At 35.7% G+C, this 22287-nt stretch overlaps 1 protein-coding gene across 5 annotated transcripts in view; it reads right to left on the bottom strand.

Moving 5' to 3' along the window:
• The window catches only part of LOC104022900 (ATP-dependent translocase ABCB1), a 60572-nt gene that overhangs the window by 11293 nt on the left and 26992 nt on the right, over nt 1-22287 (bottom strand). For all 5 annotated transcript variants that reach the window (XM_087775665.1, XM_087775657.1, XM_087775680.1 and 2 more), the window contains 14 exons: nt 22089-22260; nt 20310-20423; nt 19571-19681; nt 16209-16334; nt 15820-16023; nt 15256-15426; nt 12676-12837; nt 10915-11097; nt 9961-10107; nt 9532-9636; nt 7472-7549; nt 5888-5971; nt 4715-4918; nt 1052-1152 (listed from right to left, as the gene is read on the bottom strand). In XM_087775665.1, coding sequence (XP_087631791.1) covers nt 1052-1152; nt 4715-4918; nt 5888-5971; nt 7472-7549; nt 9532-9636; nt 9961-10107; nt 10915-11097; nt 12676-12837; nt 15256-15426; nt 15820-16023; nt 16209-16334; nt 19571-19681; nt 20310-20423; nt 22089-22260 — 1962 coding nt within the window. The remainder of the gene's footprint in view (nt 1-1051; nt 1153-4714; nt 4919-5887; nt 5972-7471; nt 7550-9531; nt 9637-9960; nt 10108-10914; nt 11098-12675; nt 12838-15255; nt 15427-15819; nt 16024-16208; nt 16335-19570; nt 19682-20309; nt 20424-22088; nt 22261-22287) is intronic.

The following is a 22287-nucleotide window of genomic DNA, read 5'->3' as shown; positions in this document are numbered from 1 at the left end:
GAGCCAGATTCACAAGTGTGTTTTTTTTTGATTAAGAGGCTGTTGTGACTTTTCTTTTACATAGCTGATTTGTGCATTAATCCAGTATAACAGAAGGCCTAGGCTCAATTTTTATAAAATAGAAACTCTTTGCATAATCAGCGCTTTAACACGCACTGAAATATTAACTGAAAAACACGTTCTCTCTCTTCCAGACAAATTGACCCATAGGGCAATAAGTTCTTATTTATACCAGAATAACATTAAGATGAAAGTCTTGGAGCAATCCCATCAATGTCGACCCTGAGAATGGTTAAGTATTCTCCTGCACATTGTGAGGTACGGACTCAAAACCTAGCAGCCGAGAAAAAAGCTAAAGTAATATCTTTTATGTCCTGCACTGTTCTCTAACCACTCAATTATTATGGTGGATGTATTAGCAGCAGCCCTACTTGTCTCCCATCATATCTGTGTACGTATGCTGTCATTTCCTTTACTTTTCTCATGGATGTCTGAAAATGAAACATTTCATTCTAGAACAAATAAGACTTTAATTGACTGTATCTTTTTAGTTTTCCACTTTAAGACTTTTTAATTTTTATTTAGTCCAGGCAGATTTATATTCCTTTTTTTTTTCAGTCACAAACCAACAAGTAATTATTCAAATGTTTTCAATCCTATTCATACTTTCAAAAATGGCTTAATGCAATATTCAATTTCCATTTAAAAGTTTCTAATTAAATATCTGAAACACTTCAGGTGGGAGATTAGATTAGATGACTTCCAAAGCTCACTTAAAACTAACATTTTTCCAAACCAAGTGACATTGCCATAGATGGTACCAATATTATCACATAAAATCAATTAAATCAAAGAAAAAAAATGGTGGCTGGTGGTTGCATTTGTAATTAAAAAATATGCAAAATATTTACATTAATTCTGAGGTAATTAAATTATACATTACATCATATACACTAACAAAAAAAAATCAATGTTAGTCCAAGTAAATATTTGTAATTTATTCTATAATTTAAACACAGATTTTTTTTTAGCTTAGTTTTTTCTATTATACCTGTATGGCACATGCAAATGCTCTCCATACATCATCTCAAATTTCCTTTCTCGGGTCAAACTAACAACAGTTCTAATATTTTCTATGGCTTCTGTGGCAATCTGCAATAGAAATACAAATGTTTTAATCAAAAGTTAAGATTATGTTGCAATTCCTTATTCTAAACTAATAAAAAGAGTCTGCTGGAATATAATTTTATATTTTTTATAATTGTTATTAAAGTCATGGACCTTTGATATCAAAAGTAAGCATTTTACATTTTTCTTTTTATGACAGTGAGATTTTCTGATGATGCTCAGAATTTTCTGATAAAACCTCTTTAATGTGCTCTAAACAAGTAGTGAAAAACCATCAGACAGCAGTGACAATTACAGAGAAGATATTCAATAAGAAAAATGGCAATTTAGCATTCAACTTCCAGTCCGCTGAGTTTGAGCTATAATCAGAATGTCCAGGTTATTTATGTGGCTAGAGCCCAACTGAGATCTCAGCAGTAGATATCTGATCTGATCAGTAATACCTTCCTTAAGCTTGCAGATTCTTTAGACTTGAGTCATTTACATACACAAAGGTACCTAGTAACATTTGAAGGCAGTAGATGCATGCCTGCATGGGAGCAACCGATTCAAGGCTTTTTTATGTAGTCTGTTAAGTCTATGTAGGTGCACAAGGTAGGTTACCTATGTAGGTAAGTCTTCCTCAATGATCACACAATCAGGCTAGGAGCCTGTATGGTCAATTCAGTCCATAGGCATGTAGAAGAGGATGATGCTTAGAAATGGCCAGTGGAAGACACCTGGAACAATCGCATCTCTTTACACACTGGAACTAGTGCTGAATCCCTCTGTTCACCTCTCGTTGAAACACTGGGCTTGAGTCCATGTCCTACACACTGCCTCCAGCGCAATACATGGTATGTTGGGTATTCCAGCTGGCCTCAACTGCTGTTGCTCTGAGAGGGCAGGGATTCCCACATGTACTGTGTTATACCTGACAGTCCCATAGGGATGGATGTTTTCAATTTCCTAATGCATCTCAAATAGTATTAAACACCTATATCTAGGCTCTATTCAGTTGCCAACTGGTCTTATTTCTACGGATGGGTATTTAGCAGGAGAGTTTACTTATGAGCATAAATACTGTACAAATGCACAGTAATAAGTCTGAGTATAACTTAGAGAACTGTCTGTTCAAGAAAGTACACATTAGCAGGAAATTAATATGGACAATGCCAACAGTAATGTAGCTAGACTTTTGTAGACCTTGTCTAAGAAAACCATAAAGTAAGGTCAAGGGAAAATATAACCAAAGAAAAGTATATCTAGACAAAAGACACAAGAATGAGTGAACTTTGCATCTTAATAACCAGAACTGGCCATGGAGTACAAGATCACAGTGCTGTAGACAACTCAAGGTATAAATCCGAAGCTAACCATTAGATGGCATCTGCCCAGAAAAAGGTGAGAAATCAGGTACATCTGCTTGCATATTTACATTCATGCACATTTAGATTATAAAAGAAGGGCTTTCCATAGTGATGTTTTTTCAGCACTGAATTTATTTATGAACCTATATGAATTTATTATGAACCTTTGTGAATTTATTTATGAATATATTTATTCTTGGGTTTTCCCCACAGGTGTGGTGAGTCCCCTGATTCTTTGCATCTAAACGTTTGAAGCTGGGGAGAAGTGTTTTTTCCCAAGAGACTGGCAATGTTTTTGAATATCCTAAAACTTATAAAAGTTCAATCTTAACATTATTTTATATTTTAATTTTAGAAAGCATCAAATAGATACGCAATTATTTTACATAATCTTGTTATTGCATTTGGTGTATTACGTGGCTCACATTCTCCATAAAGCTCTTTGAGAACCAGTGCTTTGGAACACTGTGCTTCTCTGGACCTAGTTCCTTGAACTCCCTCTGTTTCCAGCTCATGCCTAGAAGTCAGCAAAGTCCCTCTTCTGCACAAAGCTTTCTGAACTGAGCACTTACACAAAAAGCAGGAGAGAACCTTCAGGGAGAAGCATGAGCACTTTTAATAAGTTATTGTACTACAGCAGGCCTGTTAGTCTCACTTCAGTGCCTGGTAAAATTATGGAGAAAGTTATTCTGGGAGTTATTGAAAAAAACTTGAGAGACAATGCAGTCAGTCATTGGTCATAGCCAGCACGGGCTCATGACGCGTAAGTCCTGTTTAAGTAACTTAATTTCCTTTTATGACAAGGTTAACCATCTAGTTGACCCAGGGAAGCCAGTAGATGTGGGGTTTTTTCATAGAATCATAGAATCGTCAAGGTTGGAAAAGACCCTTAAGATCATCGAGTCCAACCATCAACCTAGCACTGCCAAGTTCATCTATATCATGTCTTCAAGCACCGTATCTATCCATTCTTTAAATACCTCCAGGGATGGAGACTCAACCACTTCCCTGGGCAGCCTGTTCCAATGCCTGACCACCCTCTCGGTGAAGAAGTTTTTCCTAATATCTAACCTAAACCTCCCCTGGCGCAGCTTGAGGCCCTTTCCTCTTGTTCTATCACTCGTTACTAGGGAGAAGAGACCGACCCCCACCTTGCTACAACCTCCTTTCAGGTAGTTGTAGAGAGCAATAAGGTCTCCCCTCAGCCTCCTTTTCTCCAAACTAAACAATACCAGCTCCCTCAGCTGCTCCTCATAAGACTTGTTCTCTAGACCCTTCACCAACTTCGTTGCCCTCCTCTGGACACGCTCCAGCACCTCGATGTCCTTCTTGTAGTGAGGGACCAAAAGTGAACACAGTACTCCAGGTGCAGCCTCACCAGTGCCGAGTACAGGGGCACTATCACCTCCCTGGTCCTGCTGGCCACACTATTCCTGATACAGGCCAGGATGCCAGTGGCCTTCTTGGCCACCTGGGCACACTGCTGGCTCATGTTCAGGCAGCTGTCAACCAACACCCCCAGGTGTTCCTTACAGCCTCAGTATTGCTCTTTAAACTTTTAAAAACAGTAGGACATAGAAAGGTATTTTAGAAAAGTTTTATCTTTAAGAAAGCAGTATCTGGGAAGTGATGAAATAGTTGTTCTGTCCCAAAAGAATTTTTGAAATGAAGTGACATTAAATGCCTTCATCTAATCTTTTAAAGAAGAGTCTAGCCTTCTCACTTTTCAGTTCTCATCTTTCTCTTCCACTCAAGAAATAAAGGAATGGCAATCAGACTCAGAAAGCAGTGGATATATACATATTATATCTGCAAACATTAATAAGATGAAAGAGAAAAGAAAAGAGCAGTATAATTTATGTAAGACAGATGACATGCCAAAAAGGGATGACAGAAAAGAAAAAAGAGAATGTCAAAATGAAGAGGGTTGCTAAGTAAGGAAAACAGAGATGATCAGAACAGGAAGGAGAAAAGAATGTGCCTGAATAGTGCTTTGCACATTCTGGCATTTATCAATTATAAAAATAAATATTGGTTAATAGCACAACTCTTCAGTTATTACTGAAGAGGTGTTATGCTCTGTAGGTCTACTAGTGTAACTACATAGAGTCTGGCTCTCTCTGGAAGTTAAATATTATGATACGTTCTGTATTTGGAAGTAATACATCCATCAACAATGCTTTGGTAAACATGACTTTATACATTACACAGAAATAGATAAACTTCTCTAGACCCACCTTTCCTGCAGCTTCCAGCTCTTCTTTATCTTTTTTAGCATGCCCAGCCAACATCTTCATTTCGATCATTCCTGCCACTGCAATGATTGGCACAACAGCTAAAAGTAGCAGGGTCAGCTGCCAGCCATAAATTAATGATATAATAATTCCAGTCCCCAAGTTAGCTATGTTTTGGGCAATTAATGCCAGTCTGACACCAGTTGCCTGGAGGAAGAAAAAAGACATTTCTTGCTAAAGTAACTGCATCTTAAATAAAGAAAGCATTTTCACCTATAATATTACTTGTTCTCAAAACACTATTAGAAAGTCTTAACTCAGTTTTGCTGTTTTTCAAAATGTTTCTTAAATTATCTTGTAAAAATTACCTAGATCACATTTAATTCTTCTCTCCCCATGTTCTGAATACTTAAATTTGCACTGCAATTTCCAAATTCTGCTCTTGAAGCTGAACAGACTTTAAGCATATCGCATATTTATATTTACAGCTAAACATTAAAATCTATCACATTTTGTAGAACATGCAGCTAGCTTTATAAGTCATCACATGGAGCCCAATGAAGAAGAAAATTAAATGTTTAACTTATGAAACCAAAAATACTACAAAATTCCTCAGTTCAGAAAAAAAGCACATAACTTCATGTCGCAGTAAATATTTGCTTAAGTATACACAAATAATTACATTCAGTGCTCTTTAGCCTAATATTACAGATATCTGAAAGCCCACAAATTACTTCCAAAGAATCTCCAAAAAGTAATAAGGAAAACAAAGTCTATTGCTACTATGTCTAATTTTTTTCATATAAGGAATCTGTATGATCAAAAAAATAGTAGGAGGTCATAAGCTGAACAAATTTAGATGCATATCTTTAGGTAAATAAGATACCTCTAAACAGACTTCTTAGATAAAGAGATTCCCAATGAATTTGTTGAATAATGAAGATCACAATACAGCACAGCAGTAAACTTGAAAAAAGGTTTACTTGGAAATTATTTCATAAACATATATTACCATCATTGTTATAAAACACATCAATGCATTCTATACCAGCTATCATTTTATAGTAAATTTTAGTTGTCAAAGTCAAGACTGTTATCCAACCAGTCAAATCCAAGCTGCAGCTTTACTACACACTAAACCAAATATGAAAAATTCCAAAACAAAATGTTACTTACTCCTTTCACTTGTGAGGCATCATTAGCAAGTCTTGTAGTTAATGCTCCAGTGCTATTTTTAGGATTATCAAACCAGCCCATGTCCTACATAAGAAACATTTTTCTTAGGACCATTTTTTGGACATTTCATATAAACCACAAATGTAAACTGAGGTTTACCTAATATAAATGAGTTCAGTGTCAGAAGACTGTGTATGTGGCAGTGCATCAGTTCTGCATATTTAATTAAGTCTAATTCCTTCATTGCACAATGAATATTTTTAGAAAGAAGTGTATGCTTGTGGATGATCTAATGTGCACACTGTCACTGCTGAGAGGAAGAAGAGCAGCCTGGGGGATTCCCAAAAACAGAATCTACCTTCCCCCACCGCTGCTGAATCTGCATCTCCTTGGAGGAGATGACTCTTCAGTCACACTCCTTCACAACTGCAAAGCTGTTTGCAGATGAATGAAGTGTAAAGCATTTTCAAGACAAAAACACCCAACTCATTGTTTTGTTTCTCCCCAGACTGAAGAGGCTTATTTGGAAGTTATGAGAGGAAAAAAAAAAAACCCACAACAAAAAAACATAAACCAAACACACTGGTCTATCTAATCAGAGTCAATTGTTGGGGTCAAGTACACAGTTTATAATTTATTCACCATGTGGTCAAATATCTGATTTAAACTTTCATGTGTGATATGCATTGAATGAAGACGTGGTGATGTAGTACAGGCATTTGTAACCTCAGGACTCAATTGTAAGATTTCTCTTTCATTAGGTTTTCAGTGAGGCTGATCTATAACTCATAGTTTTTCAGACTACAACAGCTTTCTGTCCACATTGCAGATAGTCATTTTCACATGAATCAAATTCTGTGTCTACATGTAGCTTTATGTGCAAGACACAAAACCCCAGAAATATTATATTTGAAAATCTAAAATACGGATCCTGAAATCATGCAAAATTAAGCCCAATTTAGATAACTACATGAATTACTTAAAACCACTATGAAATATTTATATTTTAATTCTCTGAAAGTGGTTTTAGATTTAAGTATACAATCTCACTATTGTATTAACAAACAACAATTATAGATTTGGGGACTCTTTGAAAGAGACCTTCAATAAATAAATAAATAAATAAATAAATAAATAAATAAATAAATATCTGTACATATTACAATTTAAAACAGTCATTTGAAGTAAGAGTTACAATGTAAGCTGCATTGCATTGCATTTCTTTAGGGAAGAAAGGGCACCAAGAAAGCAAAGCAGGCAAATGAACACGTAATGGGCAAAAGCAGGCAAATGAACACCTAAGCACGTCAACTTGTCAGGCCACAGTAACTTGGCTGTAAATCTAAGTCCTTGCAAGGAGTACACAAAAAGCTCTTGTACTTGTATTGATTTAAGACTCTCCCTCTAAGAATACTTTACTTAACTACATGTAACTAACCAAGTTAGTTTCCAGACTGATTTAAAGAATATTCTCTGTAGGCAAGACATAATATGATAGAATAATGTAGAATACAGTTATTTTATGTTATCTATAAAGTTAATTATTTTTAAAACCCTGGAAATCAAAATATTTATTATCTTTACCTGTCTAAGCATTGCTTTAAATGCCATGAATCGAAGCCTCATTGTAAGAATTTCTCCAGCTTTGCCAAAAGTGAAACCCTATTTGAGAAAAGGTACAATGCTTAGCATACTATTACATTTTTTGTGTTTATTCAATAAATATTCAATATTCAAATATTCAAATATTCAATATTCAATAAATATTCAATAAATATTTTAGATACATTGTCTCTACAATGTCACAGTACAAAATATTGCACAAAGCAAATGTAAAACCAGGTTTAATATTCATAAATTTGAGTAGGTTCACAGTACAGACATTCGAATATTATTTCTCAAAAAAATATGTAGAGCATAGCAATATTTCCCAGCACTGCTTCACCAGCATGCTTCAATGCAAAGATCACTAATCAACCCTTTGCCTTCATTTTTATCTGAGTTGACCTAAGTCAGATTTAAGCAAGTGGCTTTTAGGCCACTTGTTTTAGGTTAAAGACTTCATAAGGCAATCTGGGTTCACTGAAGTCAAACGCAAATTTCCCATTGACTCCAATGGAATTAAGATTTCTTCCCTGGGATCCTAACACAAACTGACATAGCTATCAGCAGTCATACATAAGTGATGTTTTATAATGAATTGAACATAATTTTAGCCAGCTATATGAATCAATTTAACAAGATACAAAACAGAATATGCTGGTTAAAATTTTGGGAAGATACACTCTGCCTACAGTTTCATATGACATCAGTATTTATAATTATCTTTGTTAAGCTCACTACCATGTTGTGATTACAAATATTAATTGTTTGGAATCTAAATTTGTGAAATTGAATACTCTTAAAATACAAACCACAGGTGCAACTGTACTATGTGATACTAAGAAAAATTATTATGGCATATTCCAATCAGCAAATATTTCTCAGTTAACTTTGATCACTATCTTTGCTGTGCTCCTATACTGTCAGTAAATTTGCACAAGCATGAGACTTAGAAAAAATCACAAAAGAAAATCAGAGAATGTTCACTATATAAAGAGATTATACGAATGTTTTAAATTTTTCATTCTCACTAATTTGGGGGTGTTACATCTCAATGAACTCTTCCCACTCATATTTAAAACATTATCTGAACATTTATAAATTGAGCAAACCTGTCACAGCCATCTACAACTCAGTCTTCTATACTCAAGACCTTCTTGCACACATGTGCAACAAGACAATTCCATAAATAAACCAGGAAGTTTTTGCAAGACACTTTATGCTGCTGTCCCAAGTGCACTTTATCATTTCACTGTGTAGGCTGATTTAATGGATAGAAATATACAAACATATTCAGAAATTATAAACCAACTATATATGAAAATATTTAAATGCCAAAGTTTGCACCTGTATGATTATTAATTTTTTTTATTTTACTGTGGTGCTGTTGTAGCAGTTAGATACATATAAAAATTAGGGCAAAGTTAAAATACTTTTTTTGCAAAAGCTGAGATGGCTATAGAGAACAGCGAGAGCAGGGGATGGGGTATTACTGTTCAACCATTAATATTTAAGCAGGAAGAGCTGAATATCAGCATGATGGGTGTTACTTGAGGAACTGGGCCTGGGAATCTTTGGGGGGACTCACATAAGATTTGAATGGGGAAGGGGTTAGGGGAGTAAAAAATAGGACAGCTAAGGCAGGAGATCAGTATATTTGCAATTGCTGACAGATTCAAATAGGAGGCTTGAGGGTGAGAAGGGAGTGGTATAAAGTAAAGGCTGGAGGGGTTGACCGTTAGGTGGCAATGGAAAAAAGAGTGAGAGAATTCTGAGTTTCATGCTGAGATGTATTTGATTGCTGAAGAAGAGGGGAAGTTCTGAAGTTAAGAGGTCAGAATAGGTTGGAAGGTCTCTAACGCATGAGAAGTTGTAGGTCAAACAATATTCAATTCAGCACAAGGCACATCTAGAACCATAAATGCAGGTTCTGGTTTGAGTTGGAGATATGTATTAAGAAGATACAAATTTTTAGTATATTTCAGATCCGGTTTCTAAAACATGATGAACAATTATAATAAGGCTAAAATAATAAAACATACCTGAAAAAAGAAAGTAAAAAAGGAAATGATCCCAAGTACTAAAAACAGCACTGAATATAAGTTGCTCTTTTCTCTTAAAATGGTCTTGTCAGTTTCTGAAAAAATCTATAAAATAATATTTAAAACAACTTTTTTTAATCAACTAATCATCTAAAATACTCCTATATTTCTCAATAACTATATTTGGTAGTCATTTGCATTCATATAAAATTTGAGCATATGTTACATATGATTATAGGTATAACAAGCAAATTTCAGGTTGTAGCAAGATTTTTAGGATTTTGTAAATCTCATACAATTCTTCAGATTTTTATAATAGTGCTTCATCCACTCCTCAGTTTCATTATGCAGTGATTGTTTAAGACCTGGTTTCTTTAGAAATAAATTTCGTGGGCTTTATAGATTTTTGCATATTTTATTCAAACTTACCCCTATAATTTCTGAAAATATGATTGCAAATGCAGGTTGTAAAGCTCCATTGATAATTGCACATAAAGTTCCAGCTACAAAGTATGGCCATTCAGTTGCGTTCAACTTCATAATTTTCAGAAATGAAGCTGGAGGTAATTCTTCATCCTAAAAAATGGGAATTCTGTTAGGACAAACATGTATGTATTTGGAGAAATATGGAGAAAAAGAGAGATTAATAGTCAATTGCCTACTTCCAGAATCTACTCAGGAGAAGTCAAAATGTATACTTTTTAATAACATGAATAATTAACTGATTGTACATTTATTTTTATTATTTTAATACAAGGAAGAAAGAGCTATTAGAATATATCTACAGCTCTTGTCATCATATTTTAGTTTTTCTATATAATTTTCATTGATCAATACTCTTGGTATTGGTCAATGGTGACTGAACTATTCATTCTGGGCATATTGGTGTATGTAATCCATGACTAGATTAATTCAAGTAATTGTCCATTAAGCAATTTATAATGGCAAAGTACTTGCTACAAATATGAATACAATGATATTTGTTGTATGTTTTTGTTGTAAGGTTTGTGGTAAGAGTTGTATGTTGGGCCAAATGTTCTGTTTCTGATCCAAAAATGAATGTGTTTATGTCGGTATGGTATGTAAATATATGTAAGTATATTTCTTTTATAGCAAATTGATTTTCAAGAATAAACTCATCCTTGTTATAGACTTTTAAAGTCACATTTTATTTGTATAATCATTCATGGTGAGAATAACAAAACAAGTTACGAATATTATCAGTCAAAGGCTATTTAGAATTAGAAAATTCTCATGTTTTCTTCACCCCTATCAAATGCCTCCTTCTTCTTGTACCTTTCTAGAGCAGAAGAATGAATTTAATTTTAACATACTTTGTTGAAAAGAATCAAAGTTCACTGACAGCTCTGCAAAGATACTTACAGGTGAACTAGTTTTCTCATCAGGATCATCATTTTGTGCTCCTGGCTTTTTCATGCTTCTCCGAGTTGATCGTCTTCTCAATCCTTTTGTCAAGGATTCTTCAAATTCTGGCTCAGATTCACTTTTTTTGACACTAAGTGCATTCTCATCTTTTTCTGATGATGGAACTTCAGCTTCTATTGCCTAAAAGAGGGAAGAACATGATGCTAAGATCAATTATGCATATATTACTTTGAACTTTCAAAATTATGAGGTAATCAGAGTAAAAATAACTTCTTTGATTGTTTCAGTGGAAAGAGATATGAGGAAACCCATACATAATGCTATAAAGCAGATATGAAAATCTGTGTTATATTTGAGTAGGTCTCTCTCTTCAGAGCTTGATTCATATATAAAAGTATCCCACCTCTCCAGAAAATACTTATACTAACAGGAGGGCAGGGAGTGGAAGTAGCTACTCTTTTTTTATGAATTAACTCCTAACAGAGTTTTAAATTGAGTGTTAACTATTTGCACTCATCTTGAGATCTTTTTGAATGAGTTCTCAGTGGATACACTGTTTATTCACGAAGTGAGAAAAAATTACCCCTCTTTAGTGCAAAACACTCTTAACAATTCTTGACTTTAAATGTAATAAGGAAATTCAGGATGGAACAGGTCAAAAAGAGATTTTGACTGAAAAATCTGAACAGTTTGGAAAAGAGCCCTACTTTTGGTGGCAGTTTTGCCAGTCTCTTTAACAGAATAAAAAAATGCCTACCCACCACTGAGGTATTTAATAGTAACTGGAGTCAAAGTTGCCTTCAACTTGTATTTCTTTTGTTCCAGAAAGTTTTTGTTTCTTACTGCTTTTTGTACTACTAATAAAAAGAACCTTTTTTGCTTTCCTTCCATTTTCTGTTATTTTCCATTATTTTTTATTTTCTTTCCATTTTATATTTCCTAATTTTTCCTATTAGCACATTTGCTTGAATACAAAGTTACTTTGAATCTAAGGTGACCAAATGCATTCTCATAGTTACTTTGTGAAGAACTGTTTTAATTGGCCCAGTTTACTCTTTTCAGTCTGACATACTGAGATAGCAATTTCAGTTTCTTTAATGGGCATGGTGTTTATACAGCAAAACACCAGTGACACAGAAGGCTACAAAGAAGCTCAGCTATAACCTAACTATCGCATGGGACATTGGGATGTACCGAAGTATTTTCTTTTTCGCTTACTAACTAATACATTTCTGATATTTATATTAATTTCCAATCTCTATGTTTCTGGCTACATAACTTTAAGTGTACATATTTTTGCACTCAGCATAGCTGGATTATTTTTCTTTTTCTCCTCTTCCTCCACATTTGTTTTCTTTAGAAAGAAATTCAGTATGAAGGATTATAACTAAACAGCTTAAAATATGCGTGCTCTATTCCTCTGTATCAGCTACCTTTTATCATAGGCTAAGAACAAGCAATGGAATAGCAAACTACTGTAGTCAGCTGCTCTACATTAACTGCATATGAGGAAAACACAAAATAATCTTTTAAGTTTAAATCCCTAGAGGATTAAAAATATACTATCCTGGGTTTAAAGGTCTGGTATCAAAACTAGTGGTCTTCTCTCTCAAATTACTGCTCTTCTTTCAAAGTACACATTTTTTTGCTGTTAACAAAATATGCTGCAGAACTCGCCATACTTCTGATAGCATACAATAACTATGGGCATGGAATACAAAAAAGAAAATGAGGCAACAGCTAGTGAGAAAAAAGTACCTGCATGTTAACAAGTTTGTAGTAGATTCCCTTTCTCTCAAGCAATTGAAAATGATTCCCTTGTTCTGTGATAACTCCACCTTCGAACACAGCTATAAGATCTGCATTTCGGACTGTTGACAGTCGATGAGCTACTACAACTGTGGTGCGTCCTTCCCGTGCCTAGAAATAACAATATTTAATATGAGCATTTCTAAGTATATTAAAAAATCGTTCAACTTCGTATTAGAGTTGAATAAGACCTAAAGGAAACATTAAAATGGTTCACAGAAAAATATAACTTTCAAAAAAATTTAAAAAACATATTTCAATGCGTACCTTAAAACAGAAATCCAATCTTTAGCTTGAAAATTAATATCAGAGACAATCTCTCACTGTGGCACATAAAAACATCAAATTTTGATCACAAATATCTAAACAAAATTCTCAATATTTAGAATTATAGAATGTTACAATGTTACAAACCTTAAAATTTTAAAAATGCTAAACGTTTTTTATATTTAAACCCATAGTTGTTCATTTAAACCTTAAAATCTGTGAAGAATAGTTTTTACTCAGAAGCATTAGAAAATATTTCACACTGATATTTAAAAAATTTCAGTGTTTTAAGCTCTAAGTCATTGCCGACTCAAGTAGCTTCATTGAAAATAAAATTCTCTACAATTTCACGTGAAATACATTTCAACTACCTATCTTTGGATATTTATAAGCCTATCACACATAATGTATCAAATGTCACAGCTTGCTATTTTAATTACCAAGCTGTATTAAAATGATCAAGCAAATTTTCGTTTAAATAATCAAAGTAATGATCCCAAGCAGTGGAATTTTGTTGGAACCTTGATGGAGTTCACCTTCAGTGATGTCCCTCAAGGGTCCATACTGGGACCCATAATATTTCATATCTTCATCATTGACATAGATAAATGAGATTGAGTGCACACTCAGCAAGTTTGAGGATGACGCCAAGCTGAGTGGTGCAGTTGATTCACTTGAGGGAAGGGATGGCATCCAGAGGGACCTGGACAAGCTTGAGGAGTGGGCCCATGTGAACCTCACAAAGTTCAACAAGGCCAAGTGCAAGGCCCTGCACTTGGGTCAGGGCAATCCTCAATATCAGTACAGGCTGGGGGATGAATGGATTGAGAGCAGCCCTGCAGAGAAGGGCTTGGGAATACTGGTGGACGAAAAATTGGACGTGAGCCGGCAATGTGCACTTGCAGCCCAGAAAGCCAACCGTATCCTGGGCTGCATCAAAAGAAGCGTGGCCAGCAGGTCGAGGGAGGTGATTCTGCCCCTCTACTCTGCTCTCGTGAGACCCCACCTGGAGTACTGCATCCAGCTCTGGAGTCCCCAGTACAAGAAGGACATGGACCTGTTAGAGCCGGTCCAGCGGAGGGCCACAAAAATGATCAGAGGGCTGAAAGACCTCTCCTATGAAGAAAGCCTGAGAGAGTTGGGGTTGTTCAGCCTGGAGAAGTGAAGGCTCCGGGGAGACCTTATTGTGGCCTTTCAGTATATAAAGGGGGCTTATAAAATAGATGGAGAGAGACTTTTTACCAGGGTCTGTAGTGACAGGACAGGGAACAATGGTTTTAAACTGAAAGAGTTTAAATTAAGATTGGACATAAGGAAGAAATTTTTTACAATGAGGGTGATGAGACACTGGAACAGGTTGTCCAGAGAAGTTGTGGATTCTCCATCATTGCAAGTGTTCAAAGTCATGTTGGACAGGGCTTTGAGCAACCTGATCTAGTGGAAGGTGTCCCTGCCCATGGCAGAGGGGTTTGACTAGATGACCTTTAAGGTCCCTTCCAGCCCAAACCATTCTACGATTCCATGAGTCCCTAGGTGTTCCGCAAAGGTTTATGAGGATCCAAATTTATAAGATAATGTGACCAAGAAAAGCTAGACAAATAACTTCTCTATTAAATGTATTTCCATTAATAATTCTCCTCAAACTATCTTTCTCTGTCCAACAGCAGCAGGAAGCATTACAGTACTCCAGCAGAATCCAACTGAGTAAATTCAGAATGCTATTTGGGTATACAGCCCCAGTATGAATTAGAGACTCCTGAGTTGCACCAGGGATGAGCTATCCCTTAGTGAGACAGCTCTACATTAAGAACAAAACAAGTACCTAGAAGTATTCATGTTAACTGAAGCAAATGTTTCCTTGGAGTGTTTCCTGCCAAGTCACTGCTACAACCACTTATGACATGCTGGTAGCGCTTACCTTTTCTGTCAGGCTTCAACACAAGTTAATTAAGTAGGTGACTGACAACAATATGCACGTCAGTAAGATGGATAATTGCAGGGGATGGTATTTACAACAAGAAAACTTTTATATAAGCATAATAATGCAGAAAATATAATTCCGTCTTCTCACTTGAAACAAGATTCCTCTCTGTAATACCTGCAGGATCTCAAAAATTCTCTGTACAGAGAATATTTGCCAAATCCAAGTTTACCTTTTGTGTTTTAAGGGTCTCTATTTCTTGCAGCTCTTTCAACAAATGTCTGGGAAAAAAGTAAATGTTAGGTTCCTGCTTACCTACGTCATTTTAAAACACTACTGACCTTGTCCAGTGCTGCCTGCACAACTGCTTCACTCTCAGTATCCAAAGCTGATGTTGCCTCATCAAGCAGAAGAATTTTAGGATTGCGAACCAGAGCTCTGGCAATTGCTATTCTTTGCTTCTGGCCTCCGCTCAGCTGTGCCCCTCTTTCTCCAACCACAGTTTCAAACTTCTACAAGACAACCACACACATTTCCAAAACACTCAGTGGCACGGTCCTTTCACCAAAGAAAGGCAATGTAAAGAAAAGGCACATCAGTGTTAGTAACCCTGTCAGCATCTTCTCCTTCCTCTAAAACGCTACAGGGTAAACACCCACTTGGATATACCTGCCTAATTGTTTGTGTCCCTGGAATTCTAATAGTTCTGCAAACGCCCACCAAGCCATGACCTAAAGATTTAAAATTAACCTTATTCTCAAAAGTTAGGAGGAAGCTCTGCATAGCTCTGCTTATTCACAGCTCCAGGGATAGCTCCCTCTGTTTACGAGAATCCCTTCTAAGGAACTATGTGGCATAAGAAGGTTTAGGAGAAATTATTTCAGCAGGACAGCTGGTTTGCTTACGTTGGGTAGGTTCATGATGAAGTCATAAGCATTCGCTTCCTTGGTAGCTTTTTCAATCTCTTGCATGGTGACGTCCTCACGGCCATAACGAATATTTTCTGCAATAGTAGTAGCAAAGAGCACGGGCTCCTGATTCACCACACCAATAATCTCCCGCAGATACCTTACGTTTAAGCTCTTAATATCCTGCCCATCAATGGTAACCTAAACAAAGGGAAGCAGACAAAAATTGTTTACTAAGTGTTTTGGTCAAGGAACTTCTCTCCCCAGGTTGGCACGTGCCTTTCTAGGGGAGACTTTACCGTGTCATCGGAACAAGGGCAGTGAGGCCAGAACTAGACTTCCAACAACTGTGACACACAGAGCATACCTCACTTGAGGTATCTTACCGTGCCTTCCTTGGGATCGTAAAATCTCTGGATGAGCTGAACAGTTGTACTTTTCCCACAGCCACTGCCACCAACCAGGGCCACTGTCTGGCCACAACTAACCTTGAGATTCAAGCCCTTCAGTATCTGTGCATATAAGAAAAGTAACCAAAAACATAAGAGTATGTAAAAATGTCAGTGTAATTTGAAGAAACTCTAAAGACTACAATAAAATATCTTTCATATTTATAGCAGAATCTGGTACAAAATAATATTTATAAACACGTGAGTTTAAATTTTGGATAACTAATGACTTCAGCTTAATTTCTTCATATTTACATCACAATTGGTCTAATATCAATGTATTATACAACACACTTCACAAGTACCCATATCATGAACCAGCTCATATGACAAAATAATATTATTACTACCCACAACTAAAATATAATATAGAAACAATATGACGCAATATTTCTGTATTATGTTCCCTCACCTTTTTCTTTAATGCACCATGCAAACTACCGGAAAACTATTGTACACTAAAAGTCATGGTTAAAAGTGACAGAATATACTCTACATTGTTTTGGAGGGAAAGTCATTTTAGTAGCCTTCAAGTGCCCTTAGTTTTTCTCCTTTTGATTAGAATTGCTGGTGGGGCTTCTTTACAATAGTGACATTTCATTGCACTGTATATAACATTTTTGTACTAGTCAGCATAAAATATAGCATTTCACAACCATGGAAGATACAAAATTTTACCTTCCTTGGGACTCTTACAAATGGTAAATGTAGCTCTTTGGTGCTATGTAATTGTTCTTCCATTTTATTTTCAAGAATGTAACTTGTATTGGGCTGTGTAGTGGGGCTGAAGAACAGACACACAGTTAGCATGTCCATGCCATGTGTATTTAATTTTGCCCACCTTTCTGCTTAACCTGCTCACCTGAGTAGTAAGAAGATACAGCAACAGGAAAAAAGGAATAAAGTGGTTTTGTTTCTACTTTACATGACAAAAGGTGTACAGGAGTCTGTACAGCTTTCACTACTTTGTACAACTTCTGTGGTTGGAAATGTATATTGAAATGGAAAAAAGCATACTTTTTGCTAATTAGTCTTCTAGAAGGACTAGGCTACAATGAACTATGCATACCCGAATGTCAGCATCTGCATGATGGCTAAGTGCATTTTTCCATTCTAAACGTACAGCCATGCACTGATACGTTCCAATACTCTCCCAATGTACTTCCCAATACCTTGCAGCCCTGTGTCGTTGTCACCATCTCTTTCTTCCTAAATTTCTACCCTCAGCACTACCGCTGCCTCTTCACCCTTAGTACCAATATTTGCATGCTTTACAAGTGAAATATATCTCACTGTTTAGGAACAAGAGGCATAGACAAATCATAAATTTTAGTATGTCTTATTTTGCTATAATATTTTTAGATCAAAAGAAGTCGTCCAACATAAGTAATAACAATTGATAATTTATGAAGCAGCCTTATTTAATCTTCTGGTCATAATGCTATAGATAATTTAGTCTATAGACTTTGTACAGAACAATTCAAACAAATCTAATGTAAATAAAGTAGCAAATAGAAGTTGATCTAAAACCTCTTGTTACCACTGATTTCAGTGGACTATTGATCAGAATCTTTTTTCTATACCCAAATAAAATCCATAATTAAATCCATTTAGGCTGTTTCTCACAACTTAAAGCAAACAGAGAAGAGAGAGTAAGAACAGCAACAAAATCAGTCTAGTGAGACAGGAAGTAACTTGCAGTCTTCGTCATGCCTGTCAGTTACTTTGCTGCACTTAATCCTGTTGAAAAGAAGAGTTAAGCTGAAGTCAGGTAGATTAAACTTAGGCAGAAATGAACTGCCTTGAGTTATTTCACCTCCTCACTTTTCTCTTTACTATAATTGATAAAATACCTACTAAATGTTCGGTGTAGCCTTAACTTCCTATAATTATTATCTCTGAAACCATGGGGGAGAAATCTCTATTCGTATCATACCTGTTTAAACTTATAAAATAACCCACTGAGATCAATAGTTGTCTTTTCATCTATGTTTCTATATGAAGAAAAATCAAGCGCATTCCCTTCATTCACTTTCTTGATAGAAGGAAAAGCCAAAATATTTAACATATTTATCAGTAAAAATGGCTTAAAAGAAAGCTCTGTGTCTTTCTTTTCTGCCTATTGGAAGTAAGAAACATCCCTTTATCAAGGTCAGTGATTTTCCGTTAAGGTAGGTGTTGTGGTTTAACCCCAGTCAGCAACTGAGCACCACACAGCCACTCGCTCACCCTCCCCATCCTTCAGTGGGATGGGGGAGAGAATTGGGAAAAAAAGTAAAACCTGTGGGTTGAGATAAAGACAGTTTAATAGGACAGCAGAGGAAGGGGGGTGAAAAAAAAAAAAGATAAAAGAATATACAAAACAAGTGATGCACAATGCAATTGTTCACCACCCGCTGACCAATGCCCAGCCTGTCCCTGAGCAGCAATTGCTGCCCCCGGGCCAACTCCCCCCAGTTTATATACTGAGCATGATGTCATATGGTATGGCACAGCCCTTTGGCCAGTCTGGGTCCACTGTCCTGGCTGTGCCCCCTCCCAGCTTCTTGTGCACCGGGCAGAGCATGGGAAGCTGAAAAGTCCTTGACTAGTGTAAGCACTGCTTAGCAACAACTAAAACATCAGTGTGTTATCAACCTTATTCTCATACTAAATCCAGAACACAGCACTATGCCAGCTACTAAGAAAATTAACTCTATCCCAGCTGAAACTAGGACAGCAGGGAAGGGAAGAGTTACATAGTGCAAAGACACTCTTCATGAAAATATTTTCAGAAATAATTTAAATGTCTTTCACCTCCACTGCATTAAGACTCTGGATTTATGACAGTGCTTTAAAAGCAAACCTTTTCTCTGTCTGGAAATACAGATTCTGATCTCTGTTCCATATATAACAAGTCCTTGCTGGATCTGCTTTCTTTAACTGGTTGAGATACAGTCTTAACAGAGCTGCATTGCAGGTACTTTTGAAACCCACTATCTCATTATTATTACTATACACAAACATGTGGTTAGATGCATAAATTTAGATTCTGATAGCAATAAATCTTTAAGTTTTATTGCATAGCCACACTGACTATAGCTTTGGACAGAAAATTATTTAGAAAACTTAACATGTTTAGCTAAGGTGTAAATAATTCCAGCTAAAATCACTGTGATGGCAAGGTCATTTTATATAAATTAGAGAATCAATTTGGAATTCTTATATTTGCAACAAAATTTTATTTATGTGACTTTTTTTTTCCTAACAAATGATCTACACGGTTAACTGTAATATTTTTAAAGTTTCATTTACAGTACCTCAACATCTGGTCTGGATGGATAATTGAAGTAAACATTTTGGAATTCCAAGTTCCCTTTAATGTGGTCTGGCTTGTAACCTGTCTCTGAATAACTGTCAATTTGAGGTTCCTGTGCAAAATAAAATTAAAAAAAAAAACAAACAACACAAAACTTATTTCATAATGATCTTTTCATAAAGAAGTCCTGGAGTGCACCATTAATCTGCAGAGATATTAAATGTAATTTCAAAGTAATTTAGGTGAGATTTATGAAACATGTAAATTGCATGATGTTTTGCTGCCTCTTTAATACATTGACTTTTTTGGCAATTGAAGTACATATCCATGTTACCAGGTTGAGTTTTATTGATTTGCTGGCACTCACGCTACTGGTGGTGCCACTGATACCTTGAAATCTATGCTCAAATACCTACATCCCTATGTTCATGTATCTACATTGGCTGTAATCACGTATCTATATAGCACCATAGACGTGCCCTTCATGATAAAAACATCAGAGGACACCTCCAACACCAAGTGGTTCAGAGATCCAGTACTTGCCTTTGAAGCAAGAACCGATAACTTGAGAAGACAAACAGGAAATGACTAATAATTACACATTCTATCTGCTTTTATATTTCTGCTTATTTTACACACTGTTATTTACTCTTACTAGTTTCATACCGATAAATACTGCCTGTATTTTAAAAAGAAGGGTCTCTCAATTTTTAAATAAGAGTGAGGGCAAAGATACTCACATTGTCTATGATATTGAAGATTGCATAGGCAGCTCCTCTTGCACTAGCAAATGCCTCTATGCTTGGAGCAGTCTGTCCAATACTAAAAGCTCCAATCAATACAGAGAAAAAGACCTGAAAGAAATGTTTACAGTGACACATATCAATTCTAATTTAAGCAAAGAATTACATTTATTTGTTTACATTAGATATCTTTGGGTCAGGAGGCTCCATGCCTGTTAACTGAAGTTTAAGGAATCTAGAATTAAAGAAAAAATAAAAGGGTCTCTCTTAAACAGAGAATAACATTAAGAAAAGGGCTTTTTAAGATTCAGCTGAGAACTGAGTTCCTGCACAATGTGAATGTTGCAAACATATTGACAAGAAGTGAAAAAGTGACTGAGACCTGCAAAATCTATGCCAAAAAATGTATAATTACACTTGATGTCTCAGGATTTATTGTACTAATTCATTCTTTGGCAAAAGATGTTCCAAAGATCAGAAATTATATTGCATATCTTCCAACAGAACAAAGACAGATATGCAAAGCACTATCTCTGCTTTCAAAGTGACAGTGAAATAGAAGTATACAAATCCAACTTCTCCATCACAAAGTAATAAAGGGTCCCTCTGCTGGAATGAAAGAGGGTGAGTGCAACCAAACAAGAAAAAACAGAAAAAGAAAAAATATATTTTCTCAGAGAAGCACAGTTTATTGCCTTCAGCTAGTATCAAAACAAAAGTAATAAAAACGCACTGCTCAAACAGAGATCATAACAGCCACAGTATGTCAGAGCAAAGGTCCATCACGCCCATCATCTTTTCTCCAACAGTGTTCATTCACAGATGTGATACCTAATAAGGCAACACCATCCCATTCATGTTACAAAAACACCATTCCCATGAACTACAACACAGAAAAGAGAAATTGCATATACTTCGAACTGAAAAAATTACACACAAGGGCATGAACCTCACTGGGATGTTCTCTATGCCAGACTGCCTTTAAAAAAAAAAAAGGCAGGTTCAAAAGAGCCAATAACACATATCAGAGCCATTTTTCACAAACTTCAGTGATTCATAAATAAAACAAACCAAATAGTTTAAAAAAGATATAGCTATATACATATGGTCTCCTGGATGGGTTTCATCATGGTTAACAAAGTTATTCTTCTTACCGTATTTGTTTGATATCTCATACAAGATTAGAATGGTTGCCACATCAAGAGAAGAATTTAAGTTGTGACTTACGAGTTATGGTTTTCTTCCTTTGGTTAGATGGTGACATATTTCTTAGTCACAAGTATATTTTTCTCCCCCTCGATTTCTAAAAATACTGAGAAGTGATTCCAAGCTCTTATGGTGCAAAACATAAGAACAGTATCAATAAAATGATCTACTTAGACCACACAAGAGCTAAAAAAATAGTATTTGCTTCTGCATCCTGAAAATATATTCAGCCCCACAAATCTGAAAACAAATAGCAACTGGGAAGGGTACTGTACTTCAGTTTTTGATTGAACTGTTTCTATATCAGTCAGATCTTATGGAAGTCAAAAAAGATGTAGAAACAGTTGAAAATAATATATGTTTTATTTGGCTTCATGTAGATTTTGAGATACTATAGAAACAATATGTAGACTTTTGTGGTGAGAATCTTTTTGTTAAGAAGAAGGGATGCTATTTTGCTGATTTGGGCACATAATTCTTATTAAACTCAAATAAGTTCCCAATATACACTTTAATGTATTCTCTTTAGTATTTCTGACTATTATTGGGAATTTACTCATTAATACTTACTGTAAGAACATTGCCAATAGTGTAAGCATCAGTTAAGACCAAGGTGGTTCCATACCAGAAGGCCAGCGCATATGATGCGTATATCAGTAAGAAAGCAAAACCCATAGAAATATTAGCTGTAATAGCCTTTTTTATTCCAATCCGTTTAGCATATTCTAAATTTTTATGGTATCTGGAAGAAAGATAGAAGTTCAAAATA

This window comes from Nipponia nippon, unplaced genomic scaffold (genome assembly GCF_047370975.1).
Source record: "Nipponia nippon isolate SJK-2023a ecotype South Korea unplaced genomic scaffold, ASM4737097v1 scaffold_1, whole genome shotgun sequence".
Classification (NCBI taxonomy): domain Eukaryota; kingdom Metazoa; phylum Chordata; class Aves; order Pelecaniformes; family Threskiornithidae; genus Nipponia; species Nipponia nippon.
This window is presented reverse-complemented; position numbering and strand designations above follow the sequence as displayed.